At 42.8% G+C, this 19,622-nt stretch overlaps 1 protein-coding gene and 1 pseudogene across 1 annotated transcript in view; one reads left to right on the top strand and one right to left on the bottom strand.

Annotated features, from left to right (window-relative positions):
- KRI1 (KRI1 homolog) overlaps positions 1–19,622 on the bottom strand; it is a 41,240-nt gene that overhangs the window by 9,172 nt on the left and 12,446 nt on the right. Inside the window, exons 10-18 of the mRNA XM_089662632.1 lie at positions 16,494–16,620; positions 15,215–15,310; positions 14,945–15,115; positions 10,215–10,290; positions 10,007–10,125; positions 7,897–8,047; positions 6,116–6,246; positions 2,722–2,786; positions 59–154 (exon numbers count right to left, since the gene is read on the bottom strand). Coding sequence (XP_089518758.1) covers positions 59–154; positions 2,722–2,786; positions 6,116–6,246; positions 7,897–8,047; positions 10,007–10,125; positions 10,215–10,290; positions 14,945–15,115; positions 15,215–15,310; positions 16,494–16,620 — 1,032 coding nt within the window. The remainder of the gene's footprint in view (positions 1–58; positions 155–2,721; positions 2,787–6,115; positions 6,247–7,896; positions 8,048–10,006; positions 10,126–10,214; positions 10,291–14,944; positions 15,116–15,214; positions 15,311–16,493; positions 16,621–19,622) is intronic.
- On the top strand, positions 10,944–11,121 carry LOC149435467 (U2 spliceosomal RNA; annotated as a pseudogene).

Here is a 19,622-nt window from a genome sequence, read left to right on the forward strand (position 1 = left end):
TAAACTGTGATTGCCTGCTGCTACTCCACGAATGTTCCTAATAAACAAGGAATCCTACCTCTCAGTAAGAGACTTCAGGACTTGCTGCTTCTTCCAGAGATTCTCGGCTTTCTGGCTGAAGGTATTTTGGTCATAAAGGTCTTCTTTTTCAGATCTGTAACAGAAGTCAAACACATGGTTTGAAAGTTTCTTACCTGGCAAAGAGTAGAACTTGACCTAGAGACACTAAAAAGTTGGTTTCTGGCACAGACCAACTCCTCCACAGGAACACTCAACCTTACAAATATATTTTATGGGGAGAGGAGTACATTTTACTTTAAGCCCCATTTCACATATATGCGAATCGGAAGCATTTTGAACAACATCCAATTTGCACGGCCTGTGAACCAAACTGGCCTTCTATGGAGCCAGTTCACATTTGTGCGGGCCGACCGCAATGCAATTTTAGAAAGAGTCTGGTACAATTTTCAGTCCGGTTCCAGCGCGATTTCAAGTATCACTTTAAAAATTCGCATCCGAAGCACACCTGAATCAGTGATTGAAACCACACTGGACTCCTTTGAAAAATCACACTGAAACCGGCCCCATACATATGTGAACCTGCTCTAAAGTTGAACTCCAGGTGTGATCTTAAGTGCATATTTAAACTGGTTGAGTTTCAAATCAAAATCATACCTTTGATTATGAAAGTATACGTAAATCTAATCTCTTATGTCTCATATAAGTGTTACTGTGCTAACACAAGTCAGTCATTTTTCAACATTCTATAATCTGTAGCTTTTATAACAACTGATGATCCTAATGTATGAGCTGATGTATGCATATCTCTCAACTGGACAATTCGGAAGCAGTTGATAATCACTGTAGTACTCAAGGATACTATAGTGAAAGCCATTATCTTCCAAGGTTCTGTGTCAAGCGACCTCCCTCTCTCTGCACACTAACCCCATGGTAATGAATGCACGCCATTGCAACCATTCACAGAATGCCATTTCCAAGAATACAAGGCACTCTCTGATTTGACGAGGCAAAGAAGCTTGTAGTCTGGCCTGGACTACTCCAACACAGTCCTTAACAAATCAGATTACGTCTCATCCTTCAATTGGCTCCACTTTCAGTTTTACTAAATCAATCCTTAAAACCAGCACACTTTTGCCACACCCTCCCATTGGTGCGGAGGCGGTCCCGGTTAGACAAGCTTTTCTGCTCCATGTTGATCACAGGTGGTCGACAATAGGACCCTGGTTTCCTTTACAAAATGGGAACGAGACTTGGGCATAACATTTACACCTACACAAAAAGATAGAATCCTTCTGTTTGCCTACAAAGCCTACGTGGCAAACTCATATGAAGAAAATGGGTACAAAACACTCTCACAGTGGTACAAAACCCCCCAAATCCTGCATAAGATTAGCCCTCAGGTGTCTCCCCTGTGCTAAAGATGCCTAAAAACAGAAGGATCATAGCTCCATTCTATTCTGGGGCTGCCCTGTGCTGCCAACCTTCTGGACAGAAGTAAAGGCCAGTACTGAAAACATGACCGAATGGTCCCTGGCAGATACACCAGCCACCTATTTCATCCATGATACACAGATCTTGTTTAAATACTAACAAAATAAAAATATATTTTTTAAACACCTTTTGAATGTAGCAAAAGTGTGTATACGCTGGCATATTGGTGCACTAGAGTATCAGACATCAAACTTATGGAACAACTAACAGCAGAGTTAAAAAACTGAGAAGCACTTTAAAATTTGGACCCCCTGGCTGTTGGGACAGAAACTCCTCACGGACCATGGAACACCTGAAGGAGAGCGGGGAAACAGCCTATCCCCCGTCTCCATTTTTTTCCCTCCTTTTCTTTGTTTAGCCCCCCTTTTTTCCCCTTCCCCCCTCCCACACAGCTTTATTTCTTCTCTTTCCCATTTAGACTGGATACAACTGGAAAAATGACCAAGACGGTGCAGTGCAGCCAGTATAGTTGTCTTTGAGTGACCATCAGTTAAGTAGAACTCTGACCCTGTATTCTCTTAGGGCTCATTTGGATGAGATTCATACAATGCACTGTATCCGATGTACATACATTATACCTGTGCAACCCCCTGTTCGTTTGCAGAGGGGAAGCCACTCAGCACAGGATCTAGAAGATAGTGGCTAGCACTGACTACTACAGTGATTGTCAGCTTCCCCAGCGGCCCTCAGGTATGAGATATGCATACATACATAGGGCCAAGCTGGATCAATCCAGTCCATCTTAGAAGCTGAACTCCAGGCAGACATAAAAGAAAATAAATACAGTCATCTATTCAATATATAAATGCTTGTTTGTTATTTTAAATACAAGCAATGCAAGTACATGCATTTATGATGGTACCAGCCTTCTGCAGTCCCTATATAGCAGAGCTCAAAAAGGGGAGAGAGAAGCAGCACAGGAAGCCAATTAGTTGTGCTGCAGAACACTGCGCTGAAAGGAGAAGAAAGTAGAGTAACTAAGAGATGAAATCTGGGTGCTTCTCCTGTTACTGTCCAGTCACTGGCTAGGGCAGAAAGGAGACCTGTAATTACTGAATGTTGCCACAGTTTTTCTACTTTCTACCTGTTTGCCTGGGGTTCAGCAATAATGGGGTCAATGCACTCTACAGAAGAACCGTGGCTCCTTCTGAATCCCCCTCACCCATATATACTGGTTCTGCCAACATGTGGACACAAGGAGGTTCTCACCTGTACATACAAGTCTTCCTTAGTGAACACCATCTGTTCAGTTCCTTGTCATCAGCTGTCAGGATCTGTAGGAGATTACATTACTGAACTCCAATTCCACGGTAGATACAAGTATATCCATAACATTCAATCTAAGCATGGCCACAGGCATGAGATGGCAGCCAGATGATCTGACCATTGAAAACTCAGATCATCTTAGTCAACCAACATTTTTGCATAGATTCAACACCATTGATCTGGTATCAGGAATAAAAACAGAATCAATTTGGAAAAATAAATACAACAGTACAATTTACCCTCACCTTGAAGATCTACTGGGCAGGGGGTGAGGCTACAAAGGAATATCTCCCAATCCGATCGTTATCACATGGATTGAGGGACAATCTTCTAAATCGTACACTAAAGGTGGCCATACGTGCATTGAAATTCAGCCGGTTCAGCAGACACCATGGCACTACCTGCACAGAGTTTCGACGTTTCCCCTGTGCCTGTGGGAGTTTTCTCTAGGTACTCCGGTTTCCTCTGACACTCCAAAGACATGCTGCTAAGTTAATTGGCTCCTGACCTTAGATTGTACACTCCTTGAGGGTATGGACTGACATACAATATAAATGTAAAGCCCTCAGATTCCTTCTGGACTGAAATGTATTGTAATTGTACTGTCTCCCTTATTTTGTAAAGCGCTGAGTAAGCTGTTGGCACTATATAAATCCTGTATAATAATAATAACTAGAAAAGCTACAATTTCTGGGGAAATTGTGTGAAGTGTTCTTGCCTCCACCAGTAGTCTACAACTGGAGTGGGCGGAGTAACTGGGTGGAATGGCTTGAGTAACTGTTGTGTGGTTGGAGTGGCTGGAGTAACTGTTGTGTGGTTGGAGTGGCTGGAGTAACTGTTGTGTGGTTGGAGTGGCCGGAGTAACTGTTGTGTGGTTGGAGTGGCCGGAGTAACTGTTGTGTGGTTGGAGTGGCCCGAGTAACTGTTGTGTGGTTGGAGTGGCCCGAGTAACTGTTGTGTGGTTGGAGTGGCCCGAGTAACTGTTGTGTGGTTGGAGTGGCCCGAGTAACTGTTGTGTGGTTGGAGTGGCCCGAGTAACTGTTGTGTGGTTGGAGTGGCCCGAGTAACTGTTGTGTGGTTGGAGTGGCCCGAGTAACTGTTGTGTGGTTGGAGTGGCCCGAGTAACTGTTGTGTGGTTGGAGTGGCCCGAGTAACTGTTGTGTGGTTGGAGTGGCCCGAGTAACTGTTGTGTGGTTGGAGTGGCCCGAGTAACTGTTGTGTGGTTGGAGTGGCCGGAGTAACTGTTGTGTGGTTGGAGTGGCCCGAGTAACTGTTGTGTGGTTGGAGTGGCCGGAGTAACTGTTGTGTGGTTGGAGTGGGCGGAGTAACTGTTGTGTGGTTGGAGTGGCTTTAGTAACTGTTGTGTGGTTGGAGTGGCTTGAGTAACTGTTGTGTGGTTGGAGTGGCTGGAGTAACTATTGTGTGGTTGGAGTGGCTGGAGTAACTGTTGTGTGGTTGGAGTGGGCGGAGTAACTGTTGTGTGGTTGGAGTGGGCGGAGTAACTGTTGTGTGGTTGGAGTGGGCGGAGTAACTGTTGTGTGGTTGGAGTGGGCGGAGTAACTATTGTGTGGTTGGAGTGGCTGGAGTAACTGTTGTGTGGTTGGAGTGGGCGGAGTAACTGTGAAAAGGTTGGACTGCGCAGAGTAACTTTATGGAGTGGGCAGAGTAACTGTGTGGAGTGTTTGGAGGGAGTAAAGATAGTAAACATTACACTAACCAATTGATTGATCAAATTTAAAAAGCACATGGCAAGCTTGATAGAGTGAGAAATGCATTTCAACTTTTATTTTTCAGCTCACACTCTAGCTTTGGTCACTCTGCTGCCTCCTCCCACACCTGGGTTTCTATGGCAACGCACTCTACAGCAAGGGCAGAGAAGAGCGGTTAAAAACAAACTGCTCCAACTTGCTCACTTCACTGGCGGTTGCCATCTTCAAACGGTTGTAGTTTAAAAATTATAAATCCTACACCAAAGAGCTTTATATTGTGAGAATCACAAGACCCAGACATACATTTTGTTGCATAGTATGTCTCTGAAATATTAAAAATGAAGGCACAGTCGCAGTTTAGAAATGGCCCTTAAAATTTCAGGTGGCTGGGAGTGGAGTTTCAATGAATGTCAATGGGCTGCGTGACTTGCAAACAAATGGTCATATTGTGAAAACTATCAGGACTATGGCTTAGCCGTGAACATTTTTAGTGGCAGCAGGGATAGCTGAACGTTTTTATATAAGATTTGTGTAGGTGGGCTTGAAAATGAGGGAGTGATGGCAGTTTAGAAATCATGTTCTGATTTCTCATCTCACACTCTAGCTTTTGTCAGCTCCCACTCTAGTTTAGGTCATTCCTCCATTCATTCCTATGGGAAAATTTCACCACAAAAACTGCAATATTTTTTGAACCATTCGGCGACACGTTCCACAAAGTAATAGCACGCCAATTGGGAACAATCCACACGTTTCCTTATCTTACGGTCTATGTAGTGTAAAAACTGTGGGAGGAGTTAGGGTGGTAAATTTGGCTATAATAAGAATAAGAATATATATGTGGGATAACAATAAGTGTTCTTGCAAGAACACTTAATAATAATAATAATAATAATAATAATAATAATAATAATAAAGTGCTCCGCAAACTGATAGTGCTATATAAACCATGTATTATAATAATAATAATAATAATAATAAAAAACTGATGGTGCTATATAAGCACCTGTAATAAATAAATACAATAAAAAAATTTAAAAAAAAAACCACAAGAAAATCAACCCCTTTCTAGCTTTTAGCCATGTTATCTCTGACACAGCTGCAGGTTGAGTTTTGACAGCTTCCACTATGCAAGTAAAGCTCCTTCTCACTATACTGTAATCAGCAGGCACAATCATAGCGGAGATTGGGCAAACAAAACTTTAGGTATTTAAAACTGAACTGGAAAAAAAAATCAACCCCACCCTGCAAGGGTTGAATGTGCGGTGTGACTACGGAGAACATAAAAAAGCAACTCCCTCATCACACCTAAAGGCTTTTTTCAGCTGCATAATCAGTCTGCTGAAGCTGTTGTCAATTCCAAGTACATTGGTGTCACTACATACAATACCAGACCAGCAGTCCTGCTGTGTAAGTGAGGACGCCGAGGGCCCACCCAAAAAGAGCATCAGAAAACAGAAAAAAAAATCACTGGCTGTCGGGAAATGAGAGATCGGGAAAGTATAGTTGTTTTTTTCTGTACCCCTCCTATACAAAACACGCATTTAAAGCCTGGCAGTGCTGGGGGCTCCTCACTGCAAGGGTCATTTTTCATCTTAAAATGAAATACGGTTAGCGCTCCTCATTCTTACCTCCTCAGTACTGAGTCCAAAGTCACAAGCAACCACCTGCCGATACTTGAATCGACACGGCAGATCATCCACAATATCCTCATGGTCTAGCTTGTAATACTCTTCTACATATTCCTGGAATGTTTTATCATCTGTGTTACAAAAAAAAAAAAATAATAATTATCTGATGATTGTTAGTGTCTGTGTGAAGGAACACACCTTAAAGGGAAACTGTACTGAATAAAATATGTAGGCTGCTTTCGGGGGCCTCCTTTAGTAAATACCAGTAGCCTGAGTGTCCCTCACTTCTCAACTAGCCTGGAGCAAGCAGGCAAATAAAGTCAAACAGAAGTTTGTCTCTCTCATGTTACTTTGCAAGCCCTGCACCAACTCCAAAGTCAACCCTAGTCACCAATCAGTATACTCATACATATTCTGTTTATGAATCAGCTCTATCACAAGCCTAGCTCCTGGCAAAAATAAAAGTATTCCCCACACAGAAACCTCTGCGAGGAAATAATCACATCATTTGAGACAAGAGCACCACATTCATCTTTTTGCACCAATGCCGTATACAGGTAATGGAACAGACCCTGCAAGATGACATATGGATAACGATAAATGAAAATATAACACAAATTTAAAGGAAAGCATGAATGAACTGCTTATAAAAAAAAAAAAAAAAAAATACTTTAGTTCTGTTTTAGGCCTCGTTCACACAGTGTAGTGACTGGTGTTTTTCCACAATAAATGAATGTCAATAACCACTAGGGCACATGATTTTCTAGGTGTAATCTAGACTCCCATCTGTCCTTTCAGTCCCAAATCCATTCGCTGTCCAAATCTTGTAGACTTCACCTCCGCAACATCTCCAAGATACGCCCGTTCCTAACCCCGGAAACCACTAAGCAACTCATTCACTCCCTTGTTATATCTCGCCTTGACTATTGTAACTCCCTCCTCATTGGCCGACTTCATTGCAGGCTATCCCCTCTTCAGTCTATCATGAACGCTGCTGCCAGACTCATCCACCTTACTAACCGTTCTGTATCTGCCACCCCTCTCTGCCAATCCCTCCACTGGCTACCCATTACCCAACGGATAAAATTCAAAACATTAACAATAACTTATAAAGCCATTTATAACTCCGCCCCAAATTACATCACCGGCCTTGTCTCTAAATATCACCCAAACCGTACTCTCTGCTCCTCACATGACCTTCTGCTCTCTAGCTCCCTTGTCTCCTCCTCCCATGCTCGTCTCCAGGACTTCTCCAGAGCTTCTCCCATCCTCTGGAATTCTCTTCCCCAATTTATCAGACTATCGCCTACTCTGCTCACTTTTAGGTGATCTCTGAAAACCTCTCTCTTCAGGGAAGCCTATCCTGCCCTCAGCTAATAATGGAATCTTCTACTCTTCCTACCAGTCCATCCCCCACAGTTACTACCTTTTGTACCACTAGCCCCTCCCTCCTAGATTGTAAGCTCCCAGGATCAGGCCCTCCTATCCCTATTGTATTGAACTGTATTGTTGCTGTATTGTCTCCCGTTATATTGTAAAGTGCTGAGCAAACTGTCGGCGCTATATAAATCCTGTATAATATTAATTTCACACTGCAACGCAGCCCAGTTGTAGTGAGCTGCAGTAACATGTAGATCCTTGTGCACTCCAAATAAAGGTAACAAAAAAAACACACACTGGCCATAATGTGTGGGAGACTCACAGCCATATTGTGCAAAATCTGACCTACACATAACACCCCAGTCATTAATATATTACTCAGACTTGCATATCTAACTGACCTGGATTAAAGACAGGTTTATCTTGGCTCACAGCTTCAGCAAACACAGACTTCTTTCTCCTCTTGGCGCTCTTTTCTCTCTCAAGCCGTAGCCTCTTTCTTTCTTTACGTGATGCGGCAGGAGCTTCTTGAGGATTGTAGTCTGCATCCATCTAAACAACAAAGGAATGACTTGTGACCAATGCAACTCTTGCCCAATGTTAGCATTTCCCTACAAGCCATCGCGTTACGTCACGGTAACCACGTGATTTCCTCAGGGCTCAGTTATAGACTCACCACTTGTAAGTTCCAGTTGGACTATCATTCACTACCATCTTATCCTGCTTCGGATATATTCACATTTATTATATGGTTTACACTTTGTGGATGTGCGTTGTTTCACTGGTTTCTCACTTGTTAATATAATAGGATTATAGCACGTTTATAGAGATCTGGGGTCTTAGACCCTTATAGTATCCTATCACTAGATATTATGTACACAGTGTGTCACTGATTATCTATATATATATTATTTTGCCTGTTTACATTTATATTAATTAATATGATCAGAGCACTATGCATAGACTGTGCAGAGTTTACAGTTGCAGGTGGGATGCAGGAGGTCATCCTATTATAGGCTGCCTGCAAAAACTACATGGGGGCAGATACAAGAGCTGCCACTCTGCACAAAAGATAGCAGCAGTGACTGGTCTGTATTACAGCATGGAGGATCAGCCACCCTGCACAAAAAAGAAAGTAGCAGGGACCGGTCCGTATTAAAGGAGTGAGGATCAGTCACCCTGCACAAGAAGAGCAAGTAGCAGCGACTGGTCTGTATTAAAGGAGAGAGGATCAGTCACCCTGCACAAGAAGAGCAAGTAGCAGTGACCGGTCTGTATTAGAGTAGTAAGGATCAGTCGCCCTGCACAAAAATAGCAAGTAGCAGTGACCGGTCTGTATTAAAGGACAGAGGATCAGTTACCCTGCACAAGAAGAGCAAGCAGCAGCGACCGGTCTGTATTAAAGGAGAGAGGATCAGTCACCCTGCACAATAAGAGCAAGCAGCAGCGACCGGTCTGTATTAAAGGAGAGAGGATCAGTCACCCTGCACAATAAGAGCAAGCAGCAGCGACCGGTCTGTATTAAAGGAGAGAGGATCAGTCACCCTGCACAAGAAGAGCAAGCAGCAGCGACCGGTCTGTATTAAAGGAGAGAGGATCAGTCACCCTGCACAAGAAGAGCAAGCAGCAGCGACCGGTCTGTATTAAAGGAGAGAGGATCAGTCACCCTGCACAAGAAGAGCAAGTAGCAGTGACCGGTCTGTAGAACAGGAAAGGTCTGCACAGTGCAGGAGTCATCCCTTGTAGAGACACATGTATGTAACCTGGTTTTTAAGCTTGAATAGATCAAGGTGAACAATAAGAAAAGGCATATCCAAAAATATGGTTTGACAAAGCTGAGCTGTGATTACAAGGCAAAGTTCCCCAGCTATGACAGATGAAACTTAACAGGATACCGGCCATGTCACGAAAGCACAGTTCACAGAACAGTCACAGAACAAAGTATTAAAGAATATGTAAAACCTCAGCTTTTAAAACAACCCATTAAGTTTAATATAGAAATGAAAGGCAAACATTTGTGAATGCATATAAAAAAAAAAAAGATTTTAAATACTTTTTTCCTTGTTTTTGTTTTATAAGTGATCACATACCCTCTGTTCTCAGCTGCATAAATTAGTTGAGAGAGCTAGTGGGAAGAGAAACAGCATACACTGATCTTCCTAGTGAATGGGAGTGCTGGGGGGGATTGTGTCAGCAGAGGTCTGATCCATGCAGAAGAGCAGGCCTAGTTCTTAGCACAGCAGAACTGATCATACTGTGCTAGCATGCCTAGTGTGGTCAGTTTTTGTTTTTTTGTTTTTTAAAGGAAAGCAGAAGGACTTAGTAAGAACACCAGGTATTTCACACAGAGGAAGCAATGCAAAAGAGCACAGCATATATTTTCATACAAGTACATGCTACAACAAGCACATATCAGGAATATGAAATATTGGGTTTACACATTCTTTAAATGGACAGTACAACAGGTGATACGATTACTTCCAATTCAAGTAGTAATAATCACAACATTACCACAAAGTTTGGATCATCGCAGTGAAGATCGGCATCTTCTTCTCCATCATCACACTCATCCTCCTCAACAGTCCCGTCCTCTCCTTCTGCTCCAGTCCAGTTATCCCAGTTCCACTCCCCTGTACAAGAGTCAGGAGCCATAAACCAGAGCCCAGAAATATGTAATTAGATTAAACAGAGTAAAAGTATACTTGGTACCAAGACTCACCATCCAACTCCTCTTCACCATCAAACTGTGGCTTCTGATCCTCCTCTACTCCATAATAATCATCCCCAAAGCATTTCTACAACAACATAAAACCGTTACATAGGAGGTTACATAATTAAAGTATGAATGATATTGACATATACAGTGTAATCATTCACAGGTCAGATTATAACCGTTCCATGATTTCTGATTGGCTGAAATAAGCCAACTGTATTTCTGCACAGCCGTCATTTCTACAACGGTTGTGATAGGAAAGGACTGACAAAAGGGACACTGACTCCTAAATCAAATGTATCTACGTTATTTTCCAGTTATATTTCAAGAGGTGGACTGGTATTGAGGTTCCATTCAAGTGATTCTCGAAGGTAAACTACACGCGTTGCAAGACTTTAATACACAGATATCGGCTTCTTTACAGTAGATGAGATTTCCCAGTGCTAAAATTATTCAAAAATGAGTGCAAAGCAAGGCTCTGCATTTAAAGTGACCTTGTCACCATCCTATAAACATCAGGCTTAACATATCCCTAGGCTCTCTGCGTTGTCCTTAGCTTCTCCCATTGTCCTGTCATTTAACAATAATATTTTCAGCCACCTTTGACACTTCCAAATGTTTTGGAGGCCCTCTCTTCCAGAAAGACACATCCACTTCACCCACCTTCGCCCCTGATATCACCCATGCCCCTGACAGCTGCCAGGGAAGTGTTGTATTACCTGCATAGCAGTTCCTAAAGCTTCTCGGCCTTTTGGCTAAGATCAAGTGTAGTATCTGTTCTTATCAGTGTCCAGCAGGGGTGCTCCACGGTCATTCTAGCTTTGCAGGGATGACTGTTTGTATAGTACCCCTGCTGGCATGATGGGGGTCCTGACAGCTAGTACCGGCTGAAACAGAAATCGAGGCACCCACAGGCTGTTGGGCCCCAAGAGTAATTCCCCCAGGAAGACCGGAGGGGCCCAGTTCCTCCTAATTTGAACGGATCTACCTTGTCTGGCCAGGAGCCGGGAAGGCAGAAAGTCCGCAAACCAGTGCCCCCTGAGTGGTCGCCTCAGGGGTGCTCTTAGTAACACCTGGCTGTGTTTAAACACTTTTTCTGCACAGCGCCCTCAGGACCAGGCCTTCTGGCTAAGTTCGGGGCAATTTTTGCTACAGGCCTCAGGGCCTGGTCTGTGCACATTTGGCACGACCACTTTTTATTTATTTAATTTATTATTTCTCCCACTGTTTGTCACTTTCACCTTATGTGTGTGTTTTATTTCCTCACAGGATGGAGGGTGTGGGTCCTCGGGCCTACCCTGAAGTCTAGGGGGAGGATGTGTGGCCTTTTGGTTCCTTCCTCCCCTGTCCCTAGGGGGTTTTCTCTTCGGGAGAACCCCTGGCCAAGTACTGAGTGGCTGGCTTCGGCTGGCCACAAGGAACGGTGGTCCGCCAGGCCTTTTGGCTAGGTGGACCAAATGGGAACCTTGTCCCTGTCAGGAGCTTCGTGTCCTGGGGGATCAGGGTAGAGGTCCATCCCCTTTGGAGGAAGGACAAAGCACACCCCTAAGTGCACTTTGTGTGGTGTTTCGCACTTGCACGTTTTTTGTGATTCACTTACGGGTTTTTCGTACGTTTGCGGACGTTAAAAAAAAAAAAAAAGTTCCTAAAGCTTTGCTTACAGGTGTAAGGTCTGTGTAGAGCTGCTATTTAAGCACTTCCCATCCGGCCCATGTCTATAAATGGCCGGACGGGAGCACTGCTGAAGCGGGTTGACATTTCTAAACGTCACCCACATTCACAACCTGGGAGCGCGCGGCACTGCGATCCAGTGCCTGCTGTGTCCTCCGATCACTGTACGGGTCCTCTGTGTGAGGTCCCGATTCATGTGATCACGGATTGGCCAATCCGTGATCACATGAGCAGTAGTAAACAAGATGTCACTTCCTGACATCATTGCTTACTACTAGTGAAATCTGTGAATGATCACAGAGATCACATGGTATAAGGCTATTCACAACAGCCTTGTACCATGTGACAAGCTGTGACCAATCATAGCTCTCACAGTATTTCTCAATGGCTGCAAGAATGCAGGCACAGAGAAATAGAAATGATTGCTTTTACAGCCATTATGGGTGTAAAAGCAATCAGTGCAAAAAAAAAAAAAAAAAAAATCATCACCCCCCACAAGTATAAAATACAGAAATCCCCCTGCGCTCCACAGGACCTAGTGAGTTAGCTGCTATCACCCATTCTCTATACCGCAAGATATGTGAAACCAAATAATATAAGTGGTGAAGCGCTCAACTTAAATAATCAAACCTAGTGCAATATCCCCATATATAAATATTAAATCCCTAGTGATATAACAATACACAAATAATACCTCTTAGGTTATGCAAATAATACTGATAAATAATACATAGAAAACTAGTGCAATATCCTCATATATATAAAGAATATATATCCCTGGTGATATAGTGATAACTAATATCTCTTAAACTGTGCAAAAGGTGAAATACATTGATTATTGAAATAAATTAAAATGGTTATGCCACACTGTGCAAAATAATGGCAAAGTGTTCAAATAATGTCACTCCATGCTGCAATAGTGCTCTTCGTGAAAATCTTGACGTGACTCCCCTCAATAGCAGAAATGCCCCCTCACCTTCCACATTCGACCCTTGCGGGTCACAGAGCTTTTTATATATATATCTCTGTCAGATGTTAATCTCCTCCACTGCCTCCACCGACCATGATCCTCCTCCAGGCAGTAAGTACCACTCCAATTACTCCCCTCATACACCGAACTTTGCCAGATAATACTCTCCTCCACTGCCACCACCGACCAAGATCCTCCTCCAGGCAGTAAGTAATATTCCAATACCCCTCACACAATGGACTCAGACACAGAGCGATTCATATAGAAAGACAAAAGCAGACCTCCATAGTGCAACACTGTTTTAATAGACTAATCCGATACAGTGAAACATTACACTCACATGTCCTCACAAATCGAAAAGCAGTTTCCCATATGCTATGGGTGTATACAGGAGTCCAAAAACAGTTTTTGGACTCCTGTATACACCCATAGCATATGGGAAACTGCTTTTCGATTTGTGAGGACATGTGAGTGTAATGTTTCACTGTATCGGATTAGTCTATTAAAACAGTGTTGCACTATGGAGGTCTGCTTTTGTCTTTCTATATGAATCGCTCTGTGTCTGAGTCCATTGTGTGAGGGGTATTGGAATATTACTTACTGCCTGGAGGAGGATCTTGGTCGGTGGTGGCAGTGGAGGAGAGTATTATCTGGCAAAGTTCGGTGTATGAGGGGAGTAATTGGAGTGGTACTTACTGCCTGGAGGAGGATCATGGTCGGTGGAGGCAGTGGAGGAGATTAACATCTGACAGAGATATATATATAAAAAGCTCTGTGACCCGCAAGGGTCGAATGTGGAAGGTGAGGGGGCATTTCTGCTATTGAGGGGAGTCACGTCAAGATTTTCACGAAGAGCACTATTGCAGCATGGAGTGACATTATTTGAACACTTTGCCATTATTTTGCACAGTGTGGCATCACCATTTTAATTTATTTCAATAATCAATGTATTTCACCTTTTGCACAGTTTAAGAGATATTATTTATCACTATATCACCAGGGATATATATTCTTTATATATATGAGGATATTGCACTAGTTTTCTATGTATTATTTATCAGTATTATTTGCATAACCTAAGAGGTATTATTTGTGTATTGTTATATCACTAGGGATTTAATATTTATATATGGGGATATTGCACTAGGTTTGATTATTTAAGTTGAGCGCTTCACCACTTATATTATTTGGCCCCACAAGTATAGTGTCACAACAAAAACACAACACATAATATAAAAAAAAAAAAATAAAAATGTAAACAAATAAAAAAAAAAATTATAATTTTTGGTTATAAACTAATTTGAGTTTTTTTGTTTTTACTAAAAAGATAGCGGACTACATTTTGGCCAAGATTTATGAAGAAAGATTATTTATTTGCAAAATTTTATAAGAAACACTTTTTTTCAAAATTGTTGGAGTTTTTCATTTATATAGCAAAAAATAAATATCCCAGTGGTGAATAAATGCCACCAAAATAAAGTTTTATCTGTCTCAAAAAAAAATGCTAAAATATTCATATGGGTACAGTGTTGCATGACCGCGCATTTAAAGTGTGATAGCGCTGAAAGCTGACAATTGGCCTGGGCAGGAAGGGGGTGCAAGTGTCCGGAATTGAAGTGGTTAATATACTCGTATGATAATGGCCAATGGGTATTCATTATTCAAGTAAGACATTTAAATCATGTGGAGGACAATGGCAGTGTTTGCACTAGTGTCTACGAACTAAAATGTCAGCCTGACTACATCCAAAAATTTCAACCATTTCATGCAAGAAAGAATTAAAGCCCTAATAACAATGTAATGATAGGACTGGTATACAAATATTGGCTATTTTGTAACAGCACAAGCAAGCATTGGGTTCCAGACACAGGCAGCAACCAGGCAGGTGAAGCAGTATCAGGAACACCGGGGCAACGGCCATTTATTTACTTTATTCACCAAATATCCCTGGTTTCATTTTTAAACATTATTTTGAAGATACCTTTCGACAAATTTCCCCTCAAAATTAATCTATTCTGCCCCCAGGGAAGAGTAAACTGCTTTCCTGATAGGACATCTTTTTTTATTCCTCACAGGAAAATTAAAATGAATTTACCTGCATAATTAGGTCATGTTTTTCTGGGTCAAAATCTTCAAGCAGGTCTTCCTCAGTAACCTCGAGATTCTGATCTCCCGTCAGCTCCCGAAGCTTCTTCAGCTTGTCCTGTAATTCCTTCCTCTTCAGGTTCTTCAGCTGCTTCAGCTCCTCCTCCTTCTTCTCTTTCTCCTGCAGACAGAACAGAACAAAATGGCCGCTGAAGTGCTTCCAACTGCTCCCCCGACTCATCTGTTCCCCTCCTGCAGAAAAAAAAATTCCTGGTCTCACCTTCTTTTTCCTGTCCTTTATCTCCTCTCGTTTCCTCTTCCTCCGATCATCTTTCATTCTCACCGACTGAGAGATGGTTCTAGGAAAAGTCTTAATCTGCAAACACAGAAAGGAAGAATTTACTATAGACTGCATACACAAACATACAGTTGTGCTCAAAATTTTGCATACCCTTGGAGAATTGGTAGCATACAGTATGTACCATTTTTAACCATTTGACGCCCGGCCTATGGTCGAATGGCGTCCGGAAAAATGCACTAGCTTTCCGGGAGGCCGCCATATGGCGTCCTCCCGCACATGCGCAGTTTGCGTGCTTGCAGAGCCGCGCAGCGGCGCAATCTGTCACCGGCCGTGTACCTCGGACACGGGCGATGACAGATCTGAGTACCGGCCCCCGTTGCCGTTACCATGTGACCAATCACAGCAGGTCACATGACAGTTGTATACAATGGATGGCTTCATTCATGCTATCCATTGTATACTAGTGTCTAGCTGTGAATGGTCACAGCTAATCACATGCACGTCATGTGATTAGCTGTGGCCAAATCACAGCTAAGCACAAAAAAAAAAACCCCTGAATGAATCGATGTCATTCAGGTAAATGCTTGCTTATAGCAAAGTTATTCTTTGCAAAGTAATTCCTAAGCAACTTAGCCATGTGCTTAGGGTCATTGTCAAGTCCAAGAGCGTGGCATGCGCAGCATTCGTGCAGAAGAATGCAAATTGTCGTGAGCCACCACTATGCTTCACAGTGGGGATGGTATTCTTGTCACTGTTGACCCCTCTTCAAACAGACCTTATGGTTGTGACCATAAAGCTCTAGTTTGGTCTCATCACTCCAGATTACAGTATGCCCGAACCAGTGTCAAGGTGTTGTCAAGCATATTGTAACCAGGCTTTTTTTTGTGGCATTCTCAAGCATGCATTCAGATTAGAAAAATTGTTAAATATCATATGCACACCTGCTTGTCAAAGTTAATCTGGAAGTAGAACATTTGTAGACATTGACATGGTACTAAAACGAAAAGTCGTTCAAAATTAGTTGAGTGCATGAAGGTACCATCGAATGGCCGCAGGAGCGAATTTTATGATTTTTCACTCAAATGTTTGAATGAAATTCTACAGGTGTAAGGCCAGCATTAGACTCTTCTGATCCAGACACGACTAAAAACAAAAGGACAAGCTCCTACACTTGCTCTTTATCTAGCAACTTGCAGAGCACCTAAGCAGCACTTTGCACACACGCAATCCAAGTTCATTCATTTACAGTTATACATACCAAATCAGAATCTGGCTCTTCAAATCGAAAGTTATATTTTCTTTCAAAATCTTCTTGTTTCTTCAAGAAAAGTTCCCCTTCATCCTCAGAATCAGAGACGTGTGGTGCTTCCTCCAGTGCTGGGGGGCTGAAGGATAAAATACATGGCAATTTTATTACAATGAAACAAGACGATGAGTGTGCTCAGGTGAACCTAACACTGCACAGTAGATTTTATAGACTTTCAGAAATATGTAAATGGAGGTTTGTGCAGTCTGCAAATGTAATCAATGAAATTGTTGTGCAAAATATATGGAATATTAGCGAGCTAACTGTATAATCAGCACTTTACAGTAAAGCTTTAGGGCAGTGTCAGGTTGCCACTACTAAAATCACATATGAAGAAAACCTGTGCACAGAAATACAGAGACTGCCATTGCTTGACCTTCTGAAAATGCAAATTCCCTGCCTGTCCCTGGCTTCAGTACAGACTCATTCCGGGAACAGAAGAGCTCAAAAATATACTGCTCAAAAAACTTATAAGGAACACTATGAAAGCACATAAGATCTCAATGGGGAAAAGTATCATGTTGGATATCTATACTGAAATGGACGAGGTAATGTGTTAGAAATGTAAGGATGCCCCAATCATTTGATGGAAATGAAAATTATTAACCTACAGAGGACTGAATTCAAGGAAAACCTGAAAATCAAAGTGAAAAAATGATGCAGGAGGCTAGTCCATTTTGATGAAATTTCATTACAGCAACTCAAAATAGTCCTCAGTAGTTTGTATGGCCCCCACGTGCTTATACGCATGCCTGACAATGTCATGACATGCTCCTAATGAGATGGCAGATGGTGGTCTGGGGTATTTTCTCTGAGATCTGTACCAGGGCATCACTGAGCTCCTGGATAGTCTGAGGTGCAACCTGGTGGCGTTGGATGGACCGAAAAATGACATCCCAGAGGTGTTCTATTGGATTTAGGTCAGCAGAGCGTGGGGGCCATTCAGTGGTATCAATTCCTTCATCCTCCAGGAACTGCCTGCATACTCTCCCCACAGAAGGCCGGGCATTTTCGTGCACCAGAAGGAACCCAGGACCCAGTGCACCAGTGTAGGGTTTGACAATAGGTCCAAGGATTTCATCCTGATTCCTTAAGGCAGTCAGGGTGTCATTGTCTAGCATGTAGAGGTCTATGTGTCCCTCCATGGATATGCCTCCCCAGATCATCACTGACCCACCACCAAAACTGTCATGCTGAGCAATGTTACAGGCAGCAGAACGTTCTCCATTACTTCTCCAGACCCTTTCATGTCTGTCACATGTGCTCAGGGTGAACCTGCTCTCATCTGTGAAAAGCACAGGGGGCCAGTGGTGGACCTACCAATTCTGGTGCTCAATGGCAAATGACAATTGAGCTCTATGGTACCAGGCAGTGAGCACAGGGCCCACTAGAGGATGCCGGGACCTCAGGCCACCCTTATGAAGTCTGTTTCTGTTTGTTTGGTCAGACATTTACACCAGTGGCCTGCTGGAGATCATTTTGTAGGGCTCTGGCAGTGCTCATCCTGTTCCTCCTTGCACAAAAGAGCAGATAACGGTCCTGCGGATGGGTTAGAGGACCTTCTATGGCCCTGTCCAGCTCTCCTAGAGTAACTGCCTGTTTCCTGGAATCTCCTCCATGCTCTGGAGACTGTGCTGGGAGACACAGCAAACCTTCTGGCAATGGCACGTATTGATGTGCCACCCTGGAGGAGTTGGACTGCCCGTGCAACCTCTGTAGGGTCCAGGTATCGCCTCATGCTATCAGTAGTGACACTGGCCCTAGCCAAATGCAAAACTAGTGAAAAACAGTCAGGAAATATGGAGTAGGGAAAAAAATGTCAGTGGCCTCCACCTGTAAAGCCATTCCTGTTTTGTGGGTTGTCTCATTGTTGCCCATCTAGTGCACCTGTTGTTAATTTTATTAACACCAAACCAACTGAAACGGATTAACAACCCCCTCTGCTACTTACCTGACCAGATCAATATCCCAGGAGTTTAACTGACTTGATTCTATACTCTGATCAAAAAGTGTTCCTTTAAATTTTTTGAGCAGTGTATATACAACTCATTTAGGGGTTTCATTGTGCTTTGAGCACAAGCTCCATGGTGCTGAGGGGGCTTTTCTTCAGTCCATATGATAAATCCTTGTGCTCATAGGAAATGCAACAGCTCATTATGCAAAATAAGAAGGGACATTACCCTTTGGGATATAAAACTTGGGGCATTTTAAGGTGTGAGAGATCAGAGGCAAAAAGATACATAGTAACAGCCAAGCATTTATTAGGAAATGAGGATCATTTGTGTAAATCTAGGAAAAGAACATTTAAAGAATAAGGGCACTTTCAAAGTGCACTTATCCTGTTTGCCTCTTTGATCTCACCTGCCCCCTCCCTATACAAATACTTACCAAGATCCGATGGATGTGGCCTCCGCTGTTCGTTTACATTCAGCAGTGAAAGTCTCTCTTGGCCATGCCTGCGCAGTCCCCATAAACTTTGTCTACCTTGTGACCACAAGGAAGCCCCATGGTAATCTATGGGGTTGTACTGTGCAGGTGAGGCCAGGAAAGGGAAACTTGCAGCTCTGAAAGTAACAATCATGGGGGGAGGGGGGCATCAAATTTCTGTAAGAATGCATCTGAGGAGGGGTTAGGTTTGGTCAGCCGAAAGAATAAATTCACATTTTGCAAAAAAAATTAAATAAATGCACTTTTTTTTGCAGAAAAATAGATTTTTTCTAAAAACGGCAGCTGAGCATTGCACCTGCCATCAGCAGATCGTGGGTGCAATCTCAAGCTCCTGCAGACTCTCAGAACAGCTGTCTTTCCGTACCTTGTACAATTAAGCAGTTACTTGACAGCTGGAAGATCAATGGACTAAAAGAATGCTCACCAGCGCCTTCATAGTTCATTGAGAACTACAAGCCATCAGGCACAGTGGCTGATGGTACTTGTAGACATTCATTCAAAGGAAACTGTCAACGAATACATAGCTCTGTGTGGGCAGCCAAGCACGATTAATTATACTTTAAAACATAAGTGCACTGAAGTCTTTTTTTTATTTGAATTTAGAAGATGGTAAAGGCCCCTGGGTAGAGCGTT

Source organism: Staurois parvus, unplaced genomic scaffold, assembly GCF_062004578.1.
Source record: "Staurois parvus isolate SC_StPar_1 unplaced genomic scaffold, SC_StPar_1.0 ptg001506l, whole genome shotgun sequence".
Classification (NCBI taxonomy): Eukaryota; Metazoa; Chordata; class Amphibia; order Anura; family Ranidae; genus Staurois; species Staurois parvus.